Source organism: Phoxinus phoxinus (genome assembly GCF_949152265.1).
Source record: "Phoxinus phoxinus genome assembly, chromosome: 3".
Classification (NCBI taxonomy): Eukaryota; Metazoa; Chordata; class Actinopteri; order Cypriniformes; family Leuciscidae; genus Phoxinus; species Phoxinus phoxinus.
In genome coordinates this window covers 31827872-31854552 of record NC_136878.1, presented here as the reverse complement: position 1 = coordinate 31854552, position 26681 = coordinate 31827872, and the positions used below count along the sequence as shown (strand labels likewise).

Sequence of the window (26681 nt, the reverse complement as noted above, 5' to 3'; positions counted from 1 at the left end):
CGGTGTCAAACACAATTAGGAGAGGCATTGTTTTGCTGTCACCGCTTGCCAACTGGAACACCATTGTATGAGCAAATCCAAACCCTTATGAAAATTAACCATGGGTTTATTGTGGTAAAAGTGTCATGCTTTTTTGGCAGGTTGATTATTTGTATAACCAGTTTACTACTCCATGGTTAAACTATGGTTAGTGTAGCAAAAACATGGTTAATTTGTGGTTACCATGTTGTAACTATGGTAACCCTGTTTATTTTGTTTTATTTGTAATAAATCCATGGTTAATTAATTTCGTAAACTCCCACCCATCAACCGCGCTGTAAACAATACAAGTAAACCCACATTTTTTTAAATTATCTAAAACAACGTTATCCAAATTAGAATAATAGATGCATAGTTTAAACGTGTTACTGTTCTCTAGAAAAATCAGGTCCGGTCGGGCTACACAATGACAATAGGCTTCAAATACATGTTTTTCATTGTCATTGTGTTCAAAGGAAATTCGAAACCTCACATTATGACGATAGCGGAAGTGATATACAGTGAGGATATTATTTGATTTCGATGCCAGATCAATACTAAATTGGTTTAAACAACAAAGCACCAATGTAACCCAACACGCATCTGTAATTTCGGATTTATCTCGGTCATGATCTCGCAGACTTCCGCACGCGCTAGTCTCGTACAGCTCATGCTCGCACACACGTCACACAGTCCATTGTGAGCAGCGGCGGGGGCGCGCGTGCAGGACTGTTCGCGGGAGCGCGAGACCACAGAAGACACGAATCACGGTCGCGTTATTTAGAATCTCACGAACAACACATTTGAACTGGATTAGTGTGTGTAACGAAGGATTTGCCTCGGTGTCAGCATGTGTTCCGCGTGTTGTGTGTCTCAGGTGAGTGATGCTTTTATGTACAGCATGTAGAAACATCACCGTCGTGAACCGCGCGGAACCCTCGGTTTCTCCTATTTAAATTATTTTCTATAGCATTTGATGCTGATGTACACGCATGCTTTAGAAAAAGTTTAATAATAAAAGTTACGTTCTTTAAAAATGTGTGATTGTTGTATTTGTTAATAAGTATGTCAGTTTCAAATAGGCTACACAAGCAGCTTTTTAGTGTCATCCTTGTTTGTTCTGTGTATCAGTTAACAGCCATGAGTTTTTGTTTTACATAATTTTTTGCATGGATATAAAACATCTTTTCATAAACTCCTTATTTTAGTCCAGTATTTATTTAACATAACTAATTATTTATTAATGTCAAACCCGACTGTAAAGATGCTGTTGAGGGGAAGATGCTTATAGACGAGCCTAAAGACGCTTTGATGGTCTCACTCCCAGCCTGGGCGAACTGGTCTGTTGCCTGGTTTTAGATGGTTTTGTCATTTTTCAGCTAAACGCCAATTTGGCTTGCCTGAAAGACCAACACAACCCACATAAAACTAGCAAACCATCTTAGGCTGGTTTAAGGTTTATCAGCAGGGTTGATGGTTTCCACTGACTCTATAAAGATAATATGTTTTCATCAACTGTGGTGTCAGTGTTATCTGTTATCCAACCAGAATTGTATCATGACTTGTTCTAACGGTCAGAAAATGATGTCATCCCTACGATTGACCATGTTTCATGTTCCTTTTGTCCTCATTTAACATTCTGGTCAGAACAAATATGTCCCTGACTCCCTGTCTGTCCTTTCAAAATGAGCCACATTTGTAAATGAAATTTATCAGATGGTATTGGAGGACACTCCACCAGGAATTTGGAAACCCTTCAGGTCTAGATATGGCAAATGAGTGATACTGATAACGTAATTGTCTACTTCACATTCTCAGTGTACTAATTTCTCTGATGGTCTTGTAGCCCCTTTTGTGCGTGGTGGCGTCCGCGGGTGGTCTTTTCATTTCCTGGTTGGATCCATGTGGCTGCTTGTTTGCATAAGATTAGCAGTGGAAAGTGAGACCTTGCAGTCAGTGTTCGGCATCAATAGTGTTGTCTCATTAGTGCTAAGCTTGTCAGGAGCCAGTGGCCCCACAAATGTGTGGAGTCGGGGGGGATTGGCATCGTGTAGTCTCTGTTTGTTAACTAATTGCTATCATTAGATAACCCGCTTAGTTTAACTGTTGATTCAACTTTGACACTAATGTATTCCCTCTTTATGGCAACGACAACAGCAGCGTTTATTAACATTTGTAGATTCCGTATTCAAATGAGCATTAAACAACCTCACAAGACGACACCAAATTCAATGCGCCTTTAGTTAAATGGTTGAAATCTTGATACTGTGACATCAAAGCAATTAAAGTGGCATAACACACACAGGTTGGACAGTATAATTTAGCTGTGTTGTCCATAACTTAAAGCGACAGTTCACGCAATAATGTCATTATTTACTCATCCTCGTGTTCTTCCAAACATATATGACTGACTTTGTTTAGAACACATGCAATCTATTTTGAAGAGTTACTGTTTTTGTCAATACAATGAAAGTGAATGGGGTCCAAAACATAATTGGGGCCTACTGACTTTTTCACTGTAATGAACAAAAAAGAATATAGTCATACAGATTTGGAACAACATTAGAATGAGTAGGCCTAACTCATGACAAAAAGAAAAATTTGGGGTTAACTGTCCCTTTAATACTGTAATTCTCATAAGATCAAGAGAGCATTGTTTAATTTCTGTTCATTTCATTGTGTTGTGGGTTTTTGGTCAACTTGTACTTCCACTGTACACCACTATTTACTTGTCAGTTTCATGGTACCTTTTCAAAACTCTTTTACACTTTTTTTGTTGGTGGCACTAATGTATAGTCAAGCTCTTGTTTTCCCCCTTTAACAGACAGACCTGTTCGTATTAAGAACAAAAACTAAAGATACGGATAACTATTAGCATAAACACCAACGTACAATAACATTATGATAAAACCACACAAAGTGATTATGACTGTAATTCATACGACCCCAATGGATATTAACATCTGAAGTGAAAATATATGTGTGAGAAAAAGACAAATTTGAAACTTATATTTATATTAGTATTTTTCTAATATTTTACAAATATATATCAGTATATATTTTTATTTTATAAGTATAATTTATTATTTTTCTAACACGCCTAATATCATCCCACTCCAGAAGATGTTGATTCATCCACTGGGGTCATATGGACTACCGTTGTGATCGCTTTGTTTGGTTTTTGAAGCGTCACCTTTTGTGTTACTAATCCACTTGCATTTTATGGACTCAGGCCCCGTTCACACTTGGTATTCAGATGCGTTTTGGTCTTTCAGTTCACAAGTAGACAATGGAGACACATTCCCGTTCATACCTGGTGTTTTTAATCCGTTACTTTTGTCCACTTTCAACCACTTCTGTCCTGTTTTCATTGAGGGGAGGGTCTATGGGTGGGTAAATGGTTGGGCTTTTTCAGACCTTTCGATTATGGACAAAATAAGCTTGTACAATTTACATATGAACACGACCGGAGAAAACAGAAAAACATACGGAGAGGAGCAGCTTACGTTTTCTCTCTGATAACCACAAGACTATCAGAACACAGTGAGTGTGTGTTAGAAATCAGGAATGGTGAGAGAACATTGTGCTTGGTAAATTTTTCATATTCAAATCAAACTTGGGTCTTCAGCCGACAAAGTTAAAACACCATCTGGCTAGCGTGCTTCTGCTTCCCATAATGTTTAGGTCAGTATGTGCAGAGAAAGCGGTATTTTGTGGCGATTCAAATGCATTTGACCACATGAGCATTTACACTGTGAAAGTAATCCAGTCTAATCCATCTCTTGAAGTGGTTGAAAGTGGACAGAGATGGATTATTTTTCTAAGAATACTGGTTTGTGTTCATCTGGATGAAAGTCTTGTAAATCTTGGAGGGCATAAGAGAATAAAACATTTTGGGTGAAATATCTTAGACACATCTAGCAACAGTTTGAAGAAATCTGATGTCAAGATGTGAAACAGAATAGCATGATGTTTTGTGGCATTTTGTTGCATTCGAGCGTTTGAAAAGGTTCTCAGTTACGAATTTGCCTTTTTGTCTTGTCCTGCAGGGAAATGTTATGTAAATCTAGCTGATTTCTCCTTCAGATGTCTGGGTTTGAGTCATGGATGACTGTCCTATGAATCAGTCGTAATGATGCATTCTGCATAAAAAAAGCTGGTTTTATTGCCCAGTAATATTGTGCTGTGTAAACATTCATGGCTTAAGACAGTTCTGTTACAGCTTTGTACTGGAAGGGTCATTATCTCATTTTCTGTTTGTAATTAATTGAGTGGCACACTGTTCTTGATCAGGCCTTGACATAACTTTGTAAGATCTGATTGTCTGAACTCCCACATGAGAACTCCAATGACTGTGTAGCGTCTCTTGGTTTTTACTGATGAAAAGCCATGAAATAACACAAATCACTTGAAACATCACCATAATAGGCCAAAACAAAATGTGCTTTATACTATAGGAACAATTTATGTGGATTTTCACACGTTCCTCATATCTCGGCTAGTGATTTTCTTCTTCTATGAACTGAATGGTGCCATTTGTGGCAGGACTGTGTTGACTTTTTGGGTAACAGTGAGACATTCTCACCCTTCCACACAACCTTTATGCATCTCTATCGCTCTCCCTCCATTACCATCTTAGAGGGTGTTTACTCTTGTCCCTTGAGCCTTTGGGTTACTCTGTATTTGCAATTGAAAAAGCTGTCAAGCAATCGGCATCCATCCATCAACGTTGTGCCATGCGATTCTGGTTGGGAAGGTTTGACTCTTCAGTGTTACTATGGGTACTCTTCACACGGGCGAAAAGAGCACTTTTTTGTGTACACTTCAAACAGTGAAGTAATACATTTTTGCCTCAGCTGTACAATTGCCTGGCTAACAGACCCACAAAGCAGCTATTCATGACATGGAGACACTATAGATTTATTGTCCGCTGAGTTTCGACATGATGGTACTTCTCAGCTCAGTGAAATAATGTGTCTTAATGTTCTTGGCCATTTGCAACATGCAAGGATCACTTCTTTAAACTGTGTCCGATTATTTGTTTGGCTGACAAGTAAGGGTGTAATAATTATACACTCAATCAAGGTTTGATACAATTCACGATACTATCACAATACTTTAAGTTAAAATAAATAAGATTTTAAAATACATTTTATTTCCCATTTATAAGTTAACCAAATGTACGGTTTGATTAAATTGCTAAATTTGGTGTTACATTAGGTAATGGGTGTAATGAAGGGGTTGAGGCAGTCGGATCCATTTGCAGAACTTTATTCCAGCAGGTAACAAAACAAGGAAACACTGACATGAAACACGAAGAAACATGCAGCGTGGCAAAACAAGACTTCACAAAGGGTAATAGTGAGAGTGGGGTATAAATGTGTGTGGAGCTGTGAGTGGAACTAGATGCAGGTGTGAGAGTGATCAGTGGAAACAGGTGTGTAATAAATCAGTCCAGGGTGTGTGTGTGTGAACAGTCCAAGGGAAGGTAGTGCAGAGGTGGAGCGCCCTCTCATGGCACTCGAGGGCAATCCAGCCGAACATGGTCACAATGGGTAATTACATCTGCTTTTTTTTCGCCTGTGTTTTGATCTGGAGATTCTGTACTCTTTTCAGAAGATGCATAATAGCGCTCCCTACTGTATAACAGTGAAAACATGGATTGCCGGAATGGCGGAAAATTTCGTCAATAACGGGGACAGAATTAAAAACATTCCAATCAATTGGAATTTTTCCAAATGGGGAAATGGTTCTGTGTGCGCATCATTTTATTTGACAATTATTGAAACTACAGCAAAGAATCAGCATATTTAAACAAATTGTGGGGGACTTAAATGGGGTATGTTCACACTTGGTGCTATTGCTCTGTTAGTGCAGTTAATTTGAATAAGTGTGAAGGCTGCCTTTTGAACCCTGGTGCGCACCAAACAAGCGGACCGAGACCGCTAAAAAGATGAATGAAATATGAATGCAACACAGACCTGTAAAAGACATGTAAACGAAACAAAAACAAAAAGACGTGACCATAAAAAGGACAGAATGCTCTTTTTCTCTTGATTGTTGCCCATCACGGTTTGGTACAGGCATCAGAACCGCGTCTCCTCGCAGCAGATCTTCATTTGTGTGTGTGACGGAGGGATTCCTACCGCTGTTTTGACACCTTTACACATTTTATAAGCTCTTCACGAGTTCTCAGGCTACTCGCATACAACGAGCACATTTAGCCCAGCACATAGTTTTGGATGTTCAGTAAGTTCCGTCTCAAAATAGGCAACACATCATACAAGCTGACCAATCAGGTTGTCAATGTATCCCTATGTCTTTAGGTTCGGTGATAAAAATACCAATCTGAACGCTAAGTGGCCCAGAACTAAACGTTTTTTTTTTGTTCGTTTGTTTATTGGTCCAGACCAAACTAACCAAGCCAACCGAAGTGTGAACACACGCTTAGATTTATTTTTTCAAAATAGGACATTCTGTGTGATGATTCCCATTTTCTGCAATTTGGTCCATGGTTTCACACCGTGGACATCATAGGGCCCTAATCTAGCCTGTGCTTGAGTTAGCTTTTTCCCCAAAAATCATACTATTGTGTCTTTGTAGAGTCCAAACTCATTGCGCATATTTGACTGCCTTACTATTTTATTTTATTTTATTTTTTTTAACTTTTTATAAAGGATGTAAAAGTAACTTTTTTTTTAGCATCCAGCAGTTCTCTAATAGCTTTAGATCTTTATTTTATGGTAAGCTTTTCTGCGGGGTGTAAACACAGCGGGACTACAAACAAACCTAGAATGTGTTTGCTACAACACAACGTTCTTCCAACTTTTGGATGCAGTTTCATCCTCCACACACTTCTGTGGAGCTTGAGAAATTCCCAACTCGAATTGTTAGGAAAACAATGTCCATAGGTTATTGTCCTTACCAGTAGTCTGTCACCTTTCACCCAGACCCCTGCTGGTTGCGGGAGAGGGTAAGAGAAGGGCTCTTTGTAGGGGGTTGAGAACTGTCTCCGGGGCAGGAGATGTGGGGGATGGTTTGTTTGCGAGAGGATGTAGAGTGCTGTCCCACCACTCGACCGCTGTTGACGAGTGAGAGGGACTCCATGGTGCTGTGGAGAAATGGGTCTGTCATTGGTCGGGGTCGTACGTGCTGACCACCTGCTGTCTGGAGAGGGGGATGAGTCCTCCTGATAGTGTGATAAACCCGCCTCTGCTGTGATTCCTGCTGTCTGTGTTGTCACATAGTTACTATGATGTGCCGTTTACTGTCAAATTCATGAACCTTTAGGCTTCTACTAGTGCTTTCTAGAGGAATATCAGCTTTATTGTGTTTTCTTAACTTTTAGTTTGTTGAAAATAAAGATCCCATTCCCAACAAGTATATATACATTAGAGTGTGTTTTTGGATAACACCAAATGAAATATGAATGATTTCTTTAATATTGACAAATCATGCAATAAACATTTTTATTTAAAAAAACTCACTTCTGGGTGGATCATTTTATACTTTATAAAATATGTAACATCACATAATATTATATAATTATTATTAAAATAACCATAGGAGAATGGCAACAGAATAAGTCACATGGTATGATCTAGAAACCTAAATAATAATACTTATATTACACATTTACATTATATTATATTTAGGGATGCACGATATATCGGCCACCATATCGTATCGGCTGATATGTTCATTTTTAATATTATCATTCGAAACAACGGACCATATGAGATTCTACACAGTTCAGCGCACTTGGATCTGCTTCATAGAGATAAAACTATTTACATTCGATAATCATGAAAACAAATCTCAGATACCGGTTGACTAGGTAACAATGTTGTAATTAGACCAAAGGTTCATTTTGCGCCGGAGTTCTCCGTTAATTATATTTAAGTTATTATTATTTTAAACATTATAATAAACATGGATCCTTAATTATATTTAAGTTATTATTTTAAACATTATAATATAAATAATTTGTTCAAGTTGTGAAATGATGGTAATGATGTGAAAAGCACCAAATGATTGGTGCTCTATCCTCTTTCTCTGCTTGCATGATCTTCTCTGCAAACTGTAAATGAAGAGATTAAGCGATTTCCAGGGACGTTTGTTGATACTGCATCCCCTCAATCCGATCTCAGAGCCTCGTGTTATGTCTGTGTCTTGCGTCATGTGATTTAAGCTGCTTCATAGTAACAACAGCCCAGCTCTACTATTCCTTACAGCCAATAGAAATGAGGCATTTGTGTTGCTAAAGGGGATACCGACCAATAAGATGTTCATAGTCCCTCCCAATGCTTCTCCTCAGTTTAACAGTACATTGGTTCTTAATCTCAAAAAGATTGTTTTGTCTTTGTCATTGGTTTACAGTAACACTGCCTTTTTTTATACTTTTAAGTGTGCAAATGTGCTTTAAAATTTATTGTTTAATTGTAAATCATTGTAATGGTTTGTGAAGGGTTATTATTAAGCACTTGCATGTGTCCCGCTCACTCTTCTGATGTTTTTCTGCAGCTGGCCTGCTGCTGTGGATCGGCTGCCTGCTCCCTGTGCTGCGGCTGCTGTCCCAAGATCAAACAGTCCACCTCGACACGCTTCATGTACGCCCTCTTCTTCATGCTGGTCACGGTGACCTGTGTCATCATGATGTCCCCCACTGTGGAGACGGCAATGCGAGAACATGTGAGTCTTTGTTCAGAGCTTCTCAGTTTGCATTTTTTAGTATCAGGTTCCCTCATATATAAAGACCATTAAATCTAGTCTCAGGTCAGCAGCAGTGGGTGGTGGCAAGTCATATATAAACCTACTGGTCTGGTGTACTTCATTCATATTTGGTGGGCTGTTTTTGGGGTAAAATCTGCAGAATAGTGCTGCACTCTTGTTTGTAACTAAAAGAATTGTCAAGTTACTTAAAAAACAAAACTTAAAAAAGTGGACACACAATAGGGCCAGGGATGTTTCTAACTTTGTGAATGACAGGCATTGAAAATCTGAAAGTCTGTTGCCGTAGATTCTGTGTGGGTTTGTCATGTCAACTTCTTGCTCAAACGATTTTTGAGTTTGAGGCGGCCGGGAAAATTATTTGAATCATATAAATGGCAGTTTGAATTTAATGGCAAAAACATGTCTTGTCGTTAAAACATTTATATACCATGACGGGAGTCAGATTCAAAAGCAAATTACTTCTATGCTGTGTTATGTTATATATTAATAGTTTAGCATCCAAATACATTACGAATATGAAAACATTTAGTTTCGGGCTGAATGAGAGAGGTATAGACAAAGTGAGCCCAACATCGGTTTCTGTTTCACTTTAAATGAATTTGTGTTTGCTTGACGTTTATATAGCTACTTTTGGTTTTCAGTCATGTTCTGTTTTGAATACTGTTAAATTTATAGGATTGGTTGTGGAGTGAGAGGAACTAAAGTAGCCTATAGCTATGTTTATAGTCAGTATAATGTTTGTAAAAAAATAAACATTTTACACTATTTCCAAATGATTCCTTCTCTTAAAAACAGAATTTTATTTGTGTAGTGTATTTTTAACCATGCAGCTAACATTTTAATATATCTTTAAAAATGACTTAAATTACTTTTTTAAACCGTTTAACTGAGAGTATTAATCGGTCGAAATTCTTACTGTTGGTTAACCAGTTAATTATGAGCATCCCTAATTTTATTTCAGTAACAGAATAAAAAATAAATGCTTTACTTAATGGTAATAACACTGCTTTTATTAGCCTTTAAAAAAAAATTCATTAAGGCTTACCACTGTGGAGTTACTAGTTTGAATCAGTCTGAATTCATTAGAACAGATACTGATCTGAACTCAGATGATCTTTTTCACTGACGTCTATCTTGAAATGAAGAAATGTTTGTGCAAGTGTGGTTTGTGAAGCTCAGAGCAGTGTTCTAGCTGTTCTATAAAGACGGCAATGAAAAACCCCCAAAGTAAATCTGGATTCAAACCTCAGACTTTTGTGACTTTTGTTTTAGACTCCTAACTATGGGGTGGGGGTGGGGGGTTCTCGCTAAATAAGTAATTGCTTACCTTACTGATAGAAGAACATTATGTCCTCTACCACCTGAATAGATCTTTTTAAAACCTCAGGGGACATTTACAGCATTTGTAGGGACAACATATATACGCATTCATTCATTAATTTGTTAAAGAAAAGGTCAATAGAGGGACCAAGGGTTTATTTGCAGGCAGCTAGCCCATGTTATTCAAACAAACACAAAGGAGAGCTACATGACTCTTCTGCTTCAAAGCATGAAAGGAATGTAAGACTGAGTATCAATGCTCCATCATAACATCTAACACCGCATAACTCTTTCTGCATGTCGATTGTTCTGTAACTATATAAAAAAGGTAACCGAAAGCTGTTGAAATGCACTTAAAGGCTGGGTGTGTAACATGAGCTCAAGCTCTCTTTTTGTTCTCAGCACCACAATGAGTGCTTACTGAGTAAATGCCATGAGTATAAAAACCCTGACACTAAAAAAGACCAATGCAGTTATAAAAAAAACGCTGCCTCTCGGCGAGGCACAAAAGAACGGCCACTGAGGTGCCAAGACACAAACAGATTTACAGCTGTTGAAGCTTTTTCACAAATAGTAGTTTCAAATTTAAGAGCACATAAAATCCCCCCCCCCTGGTGGTCTTTCGTGGTTACAACACATGGACAGAGCAAATGGGATTGGAAATGGTGCATTCCTGACAGGAACACCTTAACAACCTTATATTATATGATGGTCCATGATGTTATAATAATAGCAGTGCAATCCAGCATTATAACAGGTCTACAAATTGTAGACTGTTGGGAACCTAAATATATTTTAGGAATTGACCAGTGCCTGTAGTTTGTGCCAGCTTTCCCTTCAAAACCGCAAAAGAGAACCATAAATATACTGGTTCGAATTTGACTGACTTCTTAGCTGATCTCTGAGAAGTTAATACACTTAGTTACAGAAAAAAACATGATAATTCCATGTTTTTGGACCTGTACAATAGTAATACTATAGTGTTCAGTTACTTTGGAGTATGAATTTGAATATTATATCAGTAAGATTTTTAAAAAATGTTTAAGTCAAGTCTCTAATGCTCACCAATGCTGCATTTCAAAACAAAAACATTAATATTGTGAAACATATACAGTCTTAAACATTGTTATTTCTTTGTTTAGTATTTAGGGTGTGTATATAATTGAATCTTTCGAATTCCAGCCTGAATGGGTGTGTACACAGATCAGATTCTGTTTAACTTTAGCCTTGGCCTGAGGCGACTGCATCTATTCTGTTGCTCAAAATGTAATTTTATCCCTGTATTGTTTTGTGCTTTTCTCAGATTCCTTTCTACACAGAGATGTGTCATCAGCTCAATGCGGGGGAGAACTGCAGTACCCTAGTGGGCTATTCGGCCGTGTATAAAGTCTGTTTCGGCATGGCCTGCTTTTTCTTCTTCTTCTCTGTGTTCACCATTCGTGTGCGAACCAGCACAGGATGCCGGGCAGCTGTTCACAACGGGTAAGCGGTCCGCCCAGACACTTTTGAAGTGGTATTTACACTGGAAACGGTGCTTGTTCCTCCTCTTCTTTGCTCCGTGGCCCCTCTCGGCCCAGGTTCACGGGAGCTATAGGGACCACCGTGTGTATTGTTTGGCCTTCTGCCTCCACTCCTATTGCTCCATTATTCACCCACAACCAAAGCCCTGAATAGAGGTATTAATTTAAAACTCTGTCCAGAGGAAATGGCGCTCGGAGACGAGCTTTACCCCTATGAATGGGATGGTTTGGCCCCACATGAGAGCACTTCATGTTGCAATAATCAGATCTTTGTGTTGTATGCAAATGCAGGGTGAGGAAGTATATGGCTGAACTCAGTGTTTTATCCAGCTCCATCCCGCTCTGCACATTCATACAAGCCTTTAGAAAAACAGGCTCAAATCCCTTAATAAAAACCTCATTTAGAACTTCCTGAAACCACCCTATGATGACATACTAACAAGGGTAAACAGGAAATCTTATACTAGATGGAAAGATTCAAAATCCCAGGATGACACTGTACGAAAAGTATCATTTTCAAGACATATATTTAGTGTGCATATACACTCGTTCAAACGTTTACATTTTGTTTTAAAGACGACTCTTACGCCCACTAAACTGCATTTATTTGATCAAAAAGACAGTAACAATAATATTGTCAAATAGTGTTACGAATAAAATAACAGTTTTCTATTTTAATGCATTTTAAAATGTCATTTATTTCTGTGATGGTAAAGCTGAATTTTCAGCAGCCATTACTCTTCAGTAATAAGAGTCTTCAGTGTCATATGATTAAGAAATCATCCTAATATGCTGATTTGCATATTGATAGCATTTCTTCTTATTATCAATATTGAAAGCAGTTGTACTGCTTAATCATTTTGTGGAAACAAAACTAATTAGAAAAGAAATTCAAATTTCTAAAGAACAGAATTGATTTAAAATAGCAATCTTTTGTAACATTATATAAGTGTCTTTACTAATCAATTTAATGCATCCTTGCTGTATAAAACTATTAATTTCTTTACCAGCCCCCAAACTTTTGAACAGCAGTGTATCTTTAAACTAATGTCTGGATTTTGGACTGTAACAATTTTAACAAAAATGAATTATTAACAATTATTTTTGATTATTAATATTATTTCGTTTCATATTATATTATTATTTGATCATTTTAATAATTTATTTCAAGATTTAGTACAAGTATTTTATTTTTTAGACATGTTTTCTAAATAATATCACACTTAATATTGTTTTCAAACCTTATAAATATTTCCCTTCATTCAGCATATTATGTCTTAAATCCTGTAACCGTTTCTTTGTAGGTTCTGGTTCTTTAAGTTTGTGGCTTTGCTGGCCTGCTGTGCTGGCGGATTCTTTCTCCCAAATCAAGACACGTTTCTAAAAGGTTTAGTATGATCTGTTTTCATATACACATTCTTTTTTTTATAACATGTGCTGCTATTGTTTCCGTGCACCCTAAAGAGGCTTGTAAGATTTTATTGAAAGGAATCGAGACGTTCCTGGAAAATTTGACTATTTCTACTTTGAGCCCGCAGTAGTGTTGAGATCATGACTCTTAAATGTCCAAGAGCAACAGTTAATCTACAGTGAGCATCTCTTTGTGGTTCATAAACTCTTTCGTCGCCTGTATCAGTGACCTCATGACCACAGACACATTGAGAGGAATGTGACACAAGTGTAAACCCTATTATGTAAATCATATTATGAGAACAGATTTGATCATTTTAGTGATATCTATGAATTAGCACACTTGATTTAATGGACATAAACATACTGAGACAGTACCATATTATTGTAATCAGATTGTACAGATGATAATCATAAATTTACTTAGTACCTTATGTTACATTTAAAAACAACCCTTTCAAAGTTTGCAAAATTGCTCATGTTACTTTTTTTGGTATGCATAACATGTTAGCCCAAAAGTCAGTGTGCAAGAGAAGTTCATGTATGCTTTTACTGTTTATTAGCTCAAGTCCAAACGATTATCGCTGCTTGGTGTCTCGTTAAATGATTTGTGCTTCCTGATGTCTTTTTAGTACCTGGCGTTTAGCAGAAAGCATTGTTTGTTTTGACATACAGTATCAGCCAGAGGGAAAGACCTTTGACTCATCTCTCTCTCTCTCTCTCTCTCTCTCTCTCTCTCTCTCTCTCTCTCTCTCTCTCTCTCTCTCTCTCTCTCTCTCTCTCTCTCTCTCTCTCTCTCTCTCTCTCTCTCTCTCTCTCTCTCTCTCTCTCTCTCTCTCTCTCTCTCTCTCTCTCTCTCTCTCTCTCTCTCTCTCTCTCTCTCTCTCTCTCTCTCTCTCTCTCTCTCTCAGTCTGGCGTTATGTGGGGGCCGCTGGAGGTTTTCTCTTCCTCATCATCCAGTTGATGCTTCTCGTCCAGTTTGCCCACAGATGGAATCAAAACTGGTGAGCCGACGTTTAACGTGTCCAAATAACTGTCTGTTTTTCCTTTCTTTTGCTCTTTTCATTCACCAAGTGGAAAACTTATTAGGCTCCAGTACTTTCCATCATCGCATCCAACGGTTTCTTTGGTATGTAATTTGAATCCCTGCAACTGGAAATCATTAGGTCTGGGAATGGAGACTATAGTGTAATCTGAAGGCGTTATTTCCACTGTCAGATAGGTTGCATAGTTGCCAGCCAGGGTGGTCCTAACATTGTGCTGCTATAGCAAATGAGGACTTTTTAACACCAGGTTGAAAGATTTGGGGAAAGTTTTTAGATTTTAGTCACTGGCACTGTGGAGGACCTCCAGTTTCTACAACCAGCAGAGCAGGTTTCATACCAGTAACAGTTAAAGCGTTGTTTAGAGTTCTCATTCCAGGAACCAGTGCGTTTTGTTTCAGTGGGAGTTTTCAAGACATGAAACATTTCAACTTTGAGACAGTCAAGGTTATTTTTTTATTTTTTTTAAGCAGAGCTCTCTGAGTTCATAAATAATGCGTGTTGTGGCGGTAGTGTATGGCCTTGTGTTTTGCTGTTGACATTATAGGGAGGAGAAAGAGAATAAGTAAGAGGTTCTTGGCTGCTCTCCAGTCTGTTGACAGGAAACCCATGGCAGACTCAATGTGCATCATAGTTTCCTCTTTGCTCAACAAATGGAAGCCTCAGCACAAAAGGGCAGAAACATTCGAGACTGTCACAGGGAATTTTGTAATACGTCAAATATGTCCCAAGAAGTAACTTTAATTTGACAAAACCACCCTTTGTGATTCATTTATGATTCAAATGTAGATAAAAATGATCATTTAAATACATATGTATATTATTTAAAAAAATTCTGAAAACAAAAAAGTATTTAAAGTTAGATTTAGTCTCGTTTATGTATATATTATTATTATTATTATTATTATTATTATTATATGTATTAAAATAGAAAACCATTATTTTAAATTGTAATAATATTTCACAATATACATTTTATTTGTATTTTTTAATCATATAAATGCAGCCTTGATGAGCATAAAATACTTTTTCAAAAACATTAAAAAAAACTTTTGACCCTATCTTTCATATTATTTCATATGAAGAAACAAATACACTATGTAGAAATGTTGAAGAAATTGAGGAAAGTTTTTATGCACACTTATGTTATACAAAATAAGAAATAATATGATAGATAGGGTCTATCATATTATCAGGATTCCTTAATGAACAAAACGTTTAAAAGAACAGTATCTTTGTGAAATATATACAGTACTATTTAAAAGAAGTGTATTTTTATGAAATATGCAATATAATAAATGTCTTTACTGTCACTTTTGATCATCTTCATATTTCTTTACAAAAATCTTACTGACCTCAAACCAGTAGTGTATACTTTTTGTAATAAAATAATATTTTATCAGCATTATTTTAATTTTAGGTTGTGAAAATTCAGAAAAGCTGCTGTCTTTGAAGCTGTCATTTAGTCTACAGAAATTATATAATACAATCTTTGGTCCCACTTTATATTAAGTGGCTTTAAGTACTATGTACTTACATCGAAAAATAAGTACTATGTACTTATTGTGCTCATGTTTTATTGTAAAACACTTTTGCTGCTATTGCAGTGTGATACGGGTAAGGTTAGGGACAGGTGTGCTGGTATGGGTACGTTTAAGGGTGGGTTAAAGGGGTCATGACATGAGAAACCAAATTTGCCTTGAACTTTTGGTATATAAGAGGTCTTTGTACCATTAAAACGTCCTGCAAGTTTCATAGCTTAAGACTTCCTCCCCATTATAAACAAATCATTTATTTAATCAAGCTCTAAATACAGCTCGTTCTGGATCCATGGTAAGAAGTGACGTCACGGTACGAAGTGACGTACCAGCGTTTGCATATGACCGCCTCCAGCACAAGACAACTACGCTTTAAGCGCAAGACAACTACGCTCATTTCGTATCGATGTCGCGCTGCGCGCCTCACAAATGTTCAGTCGACGGACAGCGAGTGGGTCTGTGTACAGGGAAATTACGATGCCGCAGATGTGCTGTTCCTGGCTGTGGACAAACAACATCTTTGAATAAAAGATGCGAAAGATCCAGTCGTCAGGGAAAAATGGATGCACTTTATTTTTTGCGGACGTCTCAGTCACGGCAGTGTTAGTTTAAGCGTTGAAGGATGACTGTTTGGAGAACAAATCCCAAAATGATGCTGGCTTTGCCAGAAAACTGTTGCTCAAAGATAAGTCCGTGCCGACTATTCTGGGCTCAACAACGACGACGCAAACTGTAAGTAATGTATTTAAAACTTTAAACAACTTTTTAAATACGCTGAATCCGCAAATGTTCTGGCTGGGGGCGTTAATAATTGATGCATAGGCACTGACGTTAGCCAATCATAACAGTGGGCGTTAACACTGAACTCTTAAAGGGGAAACACCCCCAAAACAGACTGTTTGAATCAGAGGATGAGAAACAGGGTGGGACAAGGTCATAAATCACTACATTTTAAAAGTTTTTTGTAAAAAAAACTATAGTAATACTATAATTGCACCTAAGGGAACATAATAATAAAATAAAATAAAAACATGTCATGACCCCTTTAAGGTATAAGGGAATGGTCAACAGTGTAATTACAAATGTAGTTACATTCATTAATTACAGCTGTAATTACATGCAGGTATTTTAAAAATATAAGTACAATGTAAAAACAAGTCCATTGTATCAAATTATTAATTTCAATGTTAGTACATAGTACTTAAAGCCACTTAATATAAAGTGGGACCCAATCTTTATATGTGTATATGTATGTATATATATATATATATATATATATATAGATTAGAGACAAATCAAGTGTTTCCTCATGGAGATGTTGGAATGAAGCAGACGCTGGAGGGCTGCCCAGCAGATGGAAGTCACCGCTGTCAACACTTTTTATGTGCATTACTGAAACGTTCACTTACCCCACGCCTTCACGTATCTCCACTGCTCACTCAGTCACAGTTATCATGCACGGATATGGTACATTCATGATAAAAGCATTCTACCGCATTCTACTCTAACTTACAGTTGATGAATTTCATTGAAAGTCTCTTGGGGCAATCTTGGTTTAACAGCTGAAGAAACACAACAGTTACAGGCTATTAGCGAGAAGAACATCAGGATCTCTAGTGGCTTACTGGTCCACCTTAGACTCAGCCTCAGGTGGCTCACCCACAAACCAACTGTAAAGTGTAAAGACATTATTAATGACAGTAAAGACATTAAGTACAATGTATAAAAGTCATAAAATCTCATTCAAATGTAATGTGACACTGAAGACTGGAGTAATGGCTGCTGAAAATTCAGCTTTGCCATCACAGGAATACATGTGTCAAACAGTTTGTAAATTATAATCATATTTTTGATTAAAAAAAATGCAGCCTTGGTTGAGCATGAGACTTTCACAAACACTCAAAAAATCTTAACAACCCCAAATTTTAAGATGTTATAGTTCAGTTTGATCTCATTGTTACCTGATTTCAGATTTACCCACCCCTAAAAAAAAAAGTGGTTGTTTGTGTTACCTGTCGGCCCGAATGCCCCTTCTTGTCTAAATGGGCGGTTCTGGGTCACAATGTATGAGAGTGAATATTGGCTATGTGGGCCAACCCCTACCTGGATTTGAGATCTAGATCTGAAGGAATGTCTACAGTGAAGAGCTTCTGTCATATGAAAGGAATGAACGTTGGTCATTATGGAAATTATCCAGTTGCGTTTGTGTTCTTTCATTTTTTTTTTTTTTTCGTCGTCAGTAGAGCTTTCTCCTATTGGCGCTATTTTGGAATTGCGCTGTAAATCTGGGCCATTATTTACAATATCATGATAATAGAGTTCAAATATAAAATTATGCAATTCCAACACACTTGTCTAATGCTAACATGCATAATCTTTATGTTTAAAGACTTAAGATTTATAATGTTGTTTATTTTATATTGTTAATGCTGGCTCCTTGTACCTCCATTTTAAGTACTTTATCGTAATTGCAATTTTGGTAACACTTTATTTTACAGTGTTTTACACGTACTTACTGTAGTAATAGTAGATTTAATTATAATTAGATATAAGATATAATTACACTGTAACAGGGACACCTTACAAAGTGGGTTACACTTTATTTTAAGGTGTTAGTGTAATTATACACTTAAGTACATAGTAATAATAATTACCTTCATGTACTTACTAAAGGGTTGGGTTAGGATTATGTTTAGGGTTAGTTGCATGTAATTATGCACAATTTATAGTGTTTACTATAGTAACTACATGTAACGTGTAATAAGGAAACTGTAAAATAAAGTGTTACCAAAAAGTCGCAATTTTTTTTTTATAGACCGAGGGACAAAATTGTTTTCATCGTGCCACAAAAGCTGAATTTGTTTTGAACCGATGAGCATTCCTTTGAACCGTCTCCAATGTGTCCCTCCACAGGAGCTCAGGAGCCAAATATAATAAAATGTGGTATGCAGCACTGGCTTTTGTCACACTGGTGCTGTTCTCCGTGGCAGTGGGAGCCATGGTGTTTATGATCATGTTCTACACGCACACAGAGGCCTGCTTCCTCAACAAGCTCTTCCTGGGAGTCAACTGTGGCCTGTGCTTCATCGTGTCCCTGCTGGCCATCTCGCCCTGCATTCAGACCTGTGAGTTTACCAAGAAGCTTGGGCTTCAGTGACCTACTTTTTTGTACTAACAAGCAGATGTTTGTTTGATGTCAGGCAAACAAGTTTATTCATAGTGCCTGGAGCTGGAGCTTTTCCCATGTGTGTGCAAGCCGGAGAGTTTTATACAATCAATTATCATGGATTCTCACTAAACAGACCAACATTAAAGGTGAAACTGAGTAAGCAAGTCATTTAAAGACACACTTTGTAACTTTTGGCCCGCTCGTAGTTAAAAAACAAAACTGCATGCATTTTGCGGAAGAACTTGACTGCGTGACTGCGGATGAATATGGTTATCTTGCTTTAAGTAAAATGTTGTTTAAGGTTGATATTGTTTATTTTTTGCATTTGTGACATTTTGTCAGTTTACCACAGACTGTGGATGAAGTTTGCAGAGCTTAGCTCCATGTTAAGACATTACATGCTCAAACAGGCTTGACAAGCTATTCTAATGGTAATGGTTATACATTTGTAACCATACACAATCTAAATATTTATTCATGGTGTTACCTGCTCAACTTGTGATTGTATTCTTGTAAAAGCATTTGCTGTTTGTTTTTACAAACTGAGCCAAGTCTAAAATAATATATATGGTAACAAATGTAAATACCATCCTAAGTAGATTAATTCTGGCTGAAACTGACAAGCTTATATTTATAAAAAAAAAATTATGTTATGCCCAATAACCAATAAATGTTGATAATTAAAAGTCTTTCATAATTTGTCTAAATTAAAAATTAATAAAATAAATTAATAAAAACTAAAAGCAATCGGTTTAAATGCTAAAAGTGATGGTAGACATCACAGCATTATAATGTACAGTATGACAATTGAGTTTATATTGTATATTATTCATATATTGAGATTTGTTAAAGATTACATTAAAGTGTTATTAAATACTAAGCGAAGGTGATCTAAATGTTAAAATAGAGGAAATAAGCATGAACAATTATACATACTCTACCGATATACAGTATCTTGTGGATCCAAAATGTAGATTTTTTTTTTTTTTTTAACTAAAGTAATACTTTTATTTGGCAGAACAACTGTTTTCAACATTGATAATAATAAGAAATGTTTCTTGGGTATCAAATCAGCATATTATGATGATTTCTGAAGAATCATGTGACACTAAAGACTGGAAATTCAGCTTTGCCATCACAGGAATAAATGACATTTTCAAAAATATTAAATTTTAATAATATATACTGTATTTTTTTACAGTATTTTTGATCAAATAAATGCAGCCTTGCTGAACATAATCTTCTTTCAAACACATTACAAAATCTCACCAACCCCAAAAACATGATGTATGAATAAGCATAAACACTCAAACAGACAGTACAAATCTGTATGTGCTGCTATTTACCAATAAATCTGATGTTTTGCTCGGTTCTCCACACAGTCCAGCCCACCTCAGGTCTGTTGCAGCCCGCGATCATCACCGTCTACGTCATGTACCTCACCTTCTCAGCGCTCGCCAGCAAACCCATTGAAAGTGAGTAAAAATACTCTCGCTTTCATACTCAAACACAATCTCTCACTCGGTCCTGGGTGTGTCTCTCAATGGTCTGTGGTGTGGACAGAGCAGTAAACATCTTATTAAAATCAGTCCTGTGCTCTGTCTCTTTCAGCGGTGGAGGAAGACGGAAACAATGTCACTGTCTGCGTTCTCCCCTTCAAATCGGGACTGAAGAACGACACTAACATAGTGACGGGCATCGGAACGGTCATACTCTTCGGCTGTATACTGTACTCTTGGTATGAGCAATGACAATTTTGTTTTCTCAGCCTCACCGTAAAGGAATAATTTACTCATAAATGAAAATGTTTCCTTTGTGTTATTGATACAAATGTGATTTTGGGGTGTTGCAAAATACCCGTACTGATGATAAATGTGTTATTTAAAGAATTAAAAATTGATACCGTTTTAATAATACACATCTGATAATTTTGTAAATAATCCAGTGCCAGGAACTATCTTGTTAACACTCAACACTAGTTACCACCAATCATAAAATGGATGAAAAAAATAAAAAAAACATGACACTCTACCCATATCCCAAAAGAGTTGGGAAAAGATACCCCAGTCTGCAGGAAGTGCCAACAAACTCCTAGAAAAAATAGGTTCAAGAGGTTTGTCGTGGAAAATCTCAATATGAAATCAGACCTACTAATCTGACTTCCTCACCACGAACAATTTGAACAACCTCTAGTTGACAATATAATATAATATAATATAATATAATACAATACTACAGTACCTTCGGGGTAATTCCCATCCCAAATATATAACAATATAATACTACGGTATCTCTGGGTAATCCCCTTCCCGAAAACATACAATACAATACAATACAATACAATACAATACATCGAGGTGATTCCTAAAAGCTACTATCACTTCCTCAAACCACACGTGAGCAGCAGGTCTTTAGCATCTATACACTCTCAGTCAGTGCCCCTCTCAGGTATACGCTGGTCCGACACCGTATTACAGCCTCACACCGAGTGCGGGTCTATAGTCTTCCAACACTATCACTGACCCTGCTGTGGTTCTCTGAACGTTGAATCTTTAGTACTTCTTTTTCTCAGCTGCGCAGCATATACCAGCCACAAGTCCCAAGTTGCTCTTTGCAGGAATAAAATATTTATTTACGACCGGGAGCTCACTTGTCACAACAACCAAGAGAGACTCTCTGACCAGAAATATACATGTACATTTATATCTTACAGTTAAGTAGAAGTTAAGTAAAAGTTTTTTCTGGATAAGTTTAGATTCCATGGGTATGGTCTGCACTTTTTTGTATATTCCATGTTGAAGTGTCCTTTTGACCACTTCTGAAGACATTACATAAAACATTTCCATCACAGGTTCTATATAGAACCGTAGGGTTCTTGACAAAATTTTATAGAACCCTTTATGCCAAAAAGTTCCTATAGAAGGAGAAATTTCTTAAATGATAGCTTAATGCTTTCATGTTTAACAGGAAGTATGTATGTTTACGAGCCGTTAATCATAAAATGTAATTAAAGATTAATTAAAACTAAATCCATAAAATGATCCCAAGATGGAAAATCCTAAAATGTTCTATATAAATAAAGCGCCTGACAGAACCCTTTAAGATTCTATATAGAACCTTTTCTTCTAAGTTCTGAAAATCTGATATTTTGATGGCCCTAATCTAAACTGCATTTTAAAAAAACACCATAAAAGTGCATATGACTCATACACTATTCCAAAAGTAGTTTTTGTGTGAAAAACAGACTTAAAGTAATTTTCTAGGAATCTTCCACCTTGAGCGTAATAAAAAAAAAAAAAAACGCAAAGTTTTTTTTTTTTTTTTTGTTCATAATAAAACCAAATCTTGTGTTCCACTGAATAAAAAATATATAATAACATTTGCAAAGACATAAAGATGCACAAACGACAGTATGTTGTATGTATGTAACTGTCCCTTTAAATATGCTCAGATGTTTTTAGTCTGGATGCAAATCCCCATAACATGTCATTTAAATGGGTGATCCCAAAAACTAACCCAGGAGGAATAGAAACACGTAATTATCTGGCTATGACAAGATGTTCATTTAGATTTAAAAGCAGGTAGTCTGGTAGGAAGGGAGTGAAGATTAGAAGCTCTCATACTGTCAAGACGTGATCGCACATGTGTTTCTCATTTACTGCAGACATGTCTGCTGAAGCTCTCTCTTTAGAGCCGCTCCTCTCCACCAAAGCCATATTTACACACATGTGATTCACAGCGATATATGTGTTAGTTATCAGCCCAGTGATTCATTGCGGTGTCTCCAGTCGAAATGCTTTTGCCATATTTCCAGTTTTCGTGAGGCAAACAAAGCTTTGAAGCAGAAAAATTGACTTATTTTTTCATCTGGTTCTGTCTTGATGAGTTGTAGTCTTGGGAATGTTCTGCTTTTACGTTTGACTGTTAAAAAAGAACAGTGCCCCCATGTGTCTGATGCCATTTGAGTTCACATAAAAATACTCTTTCCCTCCAGTTTGATCTCCACCACCAAGAGGAGTTCAGCAGCCTTGCAAGTGTACAGGAACGATATGCCTGAAAATGAGGTGAACGTTTGCTCACCTTTGTTTCTCTCTGCAGTGTTTCATACAACATTACATCAAACTAAATCATCAATCATGCCATCTCTTCTTTTTTTTCCAGAGAGCCCGCTGCTGCTTCTGCTGTGTTGATGATACAGGCAAGATGCTTATTTCAACCAACACCTCTTTTAGTATATAGGAGATCACTTATTTAGGAATAACCCATTTTCAATATTAATTTGGATGGTCTAACACAGTAAAAAAGGGTAGATGGAGCCTCTAGGTGGTGAAGAAGAATTACTACAAGTTTCTTAAAACAGGTATTTTATAATAAATATATATACATATTTTCCAGAAGATTATGATGATGAGAAGACTGCAGGAGGGCAGAGTGTGAAGTATGATGAAAGAGATGGCACAATCTACAGCTACTGGTACTTCCATTTTGTTTTCTTTCTCGGATCCCTCTACGTCATGATGACTGTAACCAACTGGTTTCAGTAAGTATATACAATTTTTTTTTAATTTTGTATCTCCGAATGTCGCACCAGTTGTGTCATTTTGCCTAAATTTAGTTATTTTAGTATTTAAGTTTCTATTCCTCAAAGAAAGGGTGAATAATTAGAAAGTGAATTATGTTAATTGGGTTAAATTATTGTCTACATACACTGCCGTTCAAAAGTTTGGGATCGGTACGTTTTTTTAATGTTTTTAAAGTCTCTCATGCTTACCAAGGTTGCATTTATTTGATTGAAAATACAAAACAAACAGTAATATTGTGAAATATTATTACAATTTAAAATAACTGTTTTTTTATTTGATTATATTTTAAAATGTATTTTATTCTTGTCATGCAAAGTTTTTTTTTTTTTAGCATCATTACTCTAGTCTTCAGTGTCACATAGTCCTTCAGAAATATTCTGATTTGCTGCTCAAGAAACATTTATTATTATTAACAATGTTGAAACCAGTTGTGCACTTTTTTTCAGGATTATTTGATGAATAGAAAGTTCAAAACAACAGCATTTATTTGAAATAAAATCTTTTGTAACATAAAAGAATAAAAAAGTATTAATTTATTTAATTTTCTTTCCAAAAAAAAAAAAAACGTACAGACCCCAAACTTTTGAACGGTAGTGTAGAATGTTCCAAAAGCTTTCTATATCAGATAAATGCTGTTCTTTTGAGCTTTCCTGGTGGAAAAGACTGGAGTAATGATGCTGAAAATGCAGCTTTGCCATCACAGGAATAAACCATATTTTAAAATATATTCAAACAGAAAACAGTTATTTTAAATTGTAATAATTTCACAATATCACTGTTTTTTCCTCTATTTTAATTAAATGAATGCATCCTTGGTGAGCAGAAGAGACTTAATTTGAAAACATAAAAAATCATACCAATCCCAAACTTTCAGTTCCCAAGCGGCTGTGTGTGTGTGTGTGTGTATATATACAGTATATAAAGTAGCATCCGTATCCAAACTTTAATACCAGTAATTTTAAATTACCAATTTAACAATACCAATTTATTTACATTTACATTTCTTACATAAAATAATAGCTGTATTTTTATTTTTAATTGATGTAGTCAGATCATTTTATTTATTTGAGTTGTAATTTTGTACACTAATTTTACCATCAAATTCCTGTGACCTAATTCAAGCCTAGTATGCAGTTATGAGGAACACCAGATGTCATTGTGTATTATTAATATTCATGTGATCTTCTCTCTTTGCAGTTATGACAACGCAAAGATCGAGAAGCTGCTGGAGGGGAGCTGGTCAGTGTTCTGGATCAAGATGGCGTCTTGCTGGGTCTGTTTATTTCTGTACATGTGGACCCTGGTGGTTCCAATGCTCTTCCCAAAGAGATTTCAAGCCTAGAAACCCTTCACACATGATCCAGTATCACCACTGTCCATTTACAACTACTGTGTGTGTGTATGTGTGTGAGAGAGAAAGAGAGAGAGTGAGTTTTGTCTTTTTTATTTGTTTAGTATAGTAAAGACTGCTTATGTTTTTGTTTTTAAATACATTTTCCATGGAGATTTGTTACAGAAATCATGTTATGGTTGCTCCCATACTGATGTAGGGCTCTTGTTTACCTCATAACATGAAGGTATGAAAACAAAGCATTTGCACAGGCTCACACATCACCTGTAAGTGTCTTGCTTGTTACGCTTTTCTTTTGGTAGCTGAAGAATTCTATGCAAATCCAAAAACCATCTCTGATTTTCATTCAAGAGTTTGTCTGCATTTTTTAATGTAATATTTTTTAAGATTTGTTGTTTTCTATAGTTATTGTATTTCACTACGAGGGTGTTTTACTAAGGTACCAAGACTTTTCATTTGAGTTAATGTACCTATTTATTAAATAGAAATTATGATTAAGTAGGAGACCACGGGACCACACCGTCTATCAGTTGCACTCATGTGAACAAACCAGCTGAGAAATGAGGTTATTCCAGTACATGTATGTGAATAGATACTCATATGAGAGTTCTTGTTGCCGTATTTATAAAAGCACCCTCATAGCTTCCTTTTAAGACTGCGCCAAAACTATGTTTCCAAATAAGTCTGCAACATTCCTAAAGTTTTCTATCTTTCGGTTTCATCTTCAATCTCAGGTAGTGATGAAAGCTACATATTTAGCATAGGGTATTTCCAGTGAATCATACCATTCTAAGAAGAGCATGTGACTGCCATTCCCAGTTAAGGTTCGTAGTTCAATGATTTGAGATGGACTGGGAAAACCAAGGCCACAACATTATGCCCCAAAAACCTAAACTGTCATACAGATTGTTATATGTGTGGCCCATAGCAACATCGAAACTATAAATAGTTTTTCTTACTTACTTTCCCAATTTTGTTACATTTTTAATGGTGCTTTAGACCATGGATGTCCTATAATATTATATCTCAGCTCATGCACTAGGCTAACAAGCATGCCATTTGTCAAAGAACACATTTATACCATATTTTATACTTCTAAAGCATTGTTACAGCTCTGTTGTATTTAATCTTTCAGGTTTTTGTTGCTATAAGTGCATGTTTGTGTTTCTTGATTGTGGCGTTCGGTTTACATAGTTACAGGAGCTGCCCATATTAGACGCACTGTAGCATTCCTGATGCTCCCTGGTAGAAAAAAAAGAGTCGTTGATGAAGAAAATACAATCTAGAACTGGAATTATTTGACATTTTATGGTTATTTCCTGTGTAGCAGTCGTAGCTGCCCTTAATGTTTTGACCAAACAGACAAACCAAAATCTCTTTGTCTTTCGCTAGAATTGGAGCTAGCATGTCTTTACTTTGTTACTTTCTGAATAACTTCTGAAACTTCTTGGAGAAAATGATTGCCTTAAACACGACATGTTAGAACTGCATCAAGCTATAAGCATACTGTTTTATGTAACCTGTGAATAATTTGGTGCTCAGTATTTGGTTTAACCGTGTTTGTCTGGATTAAACATCATGCTTTCCTTTTATTTACAAATATGCTGATTGCAATGTGTGCTTTATGTAAATAGTCCTTTGTAAAGATGACCACTAGGTGTACTCATAGTATTGCAAAAACATCTTGCGCTTTGTGCTGTTCTCACTAATTTCACATGAAAACATTATAATCCAAAAAATATGTACAGTAAATTTAAAACAATTATTTTCCTCATTTATATGCCTTGATTTGTATTATTATTATTTACTTTTCCTCATTATTTCAACACGTTTCATGAAGGGTCAAACGAGTTTAACTGTTGCAGGATCAAACCCATATTCTTTTTAGTGTTTGTATTGGTATTTCCAGTTCTTTCAATAAAAAAGACAAATTAATACAATACTGTTGTCTATCGCTTTATTTAATGTTTTTATATATGAAAAACAGAATGTTGT

At 36.3% G+C, this 26681-nt stretch overlaps 1 protein-coding gene across 2 annotated transcripts; it reads left to right on the top strand.

Moving 5' to 3' along the window:
* The first annotated feature begins 516 nt into the window (after positions 1–516).
* On the top strand, positions 517–26626 carry serinc5 (serine incorporator 5). 2 transcript variants are annotated; one of them, XM_079607445.1, is made up of 12 exons: positions 517–895; positions 8542–8709; positions 11375–11553; positions 12896–12978; positions 13913–14006; positions 18497–18708; positions 20135–20227; positions 20364–20490; positions 22747–22816; positions 22914–22950; positions 23151–23292; positions 24533–26626. In XM_079607445.1, the coding sequence occupies exons 1-12, from the start codon at positions 869–871 to the stop codon at positions 24675–24677; spliced, it is 1377 nt and encodes a 458-aa protein (XP_079463571.1). In that variant the 5' UTR covers positions 517–868; the 3' UTR covers positions 24678–26626. The 2 variants fall into 2 exon arrangements, with proteins under 2 accessions (XP_079463571.1, XP_079463570.1); XM_079607444.1 differs by having other exon boundaries at positions 665–895; positions 23148–23292.
* Positions 26627–26681: the final 55 nt, after the last annotated feature.

Excerpts from the sequence above, each read along its gene's own strand:
- serinc5 (XM_079607444.1), top strand. The coding sequence starts at position 869 with ATGTGTTCCGCGTGTTGTGTGTCTCAG. Across the intron at positions 18,709-20,134 it reads CTCGCCCTGCATTCAGACCT|TCCAGCCCACCTCAGGTCTG; the intron begins GTGAGTTTACCA and ends TTCTCCACACAG. Across the intron at positions 22,817-22,913 it reads ACGATATGCCTGAAAATGAG|AGAGCCCGCTGCTGCTTCTG; the intron begins GTGAACGTTTGC and ends TTTTTTTTCCAG.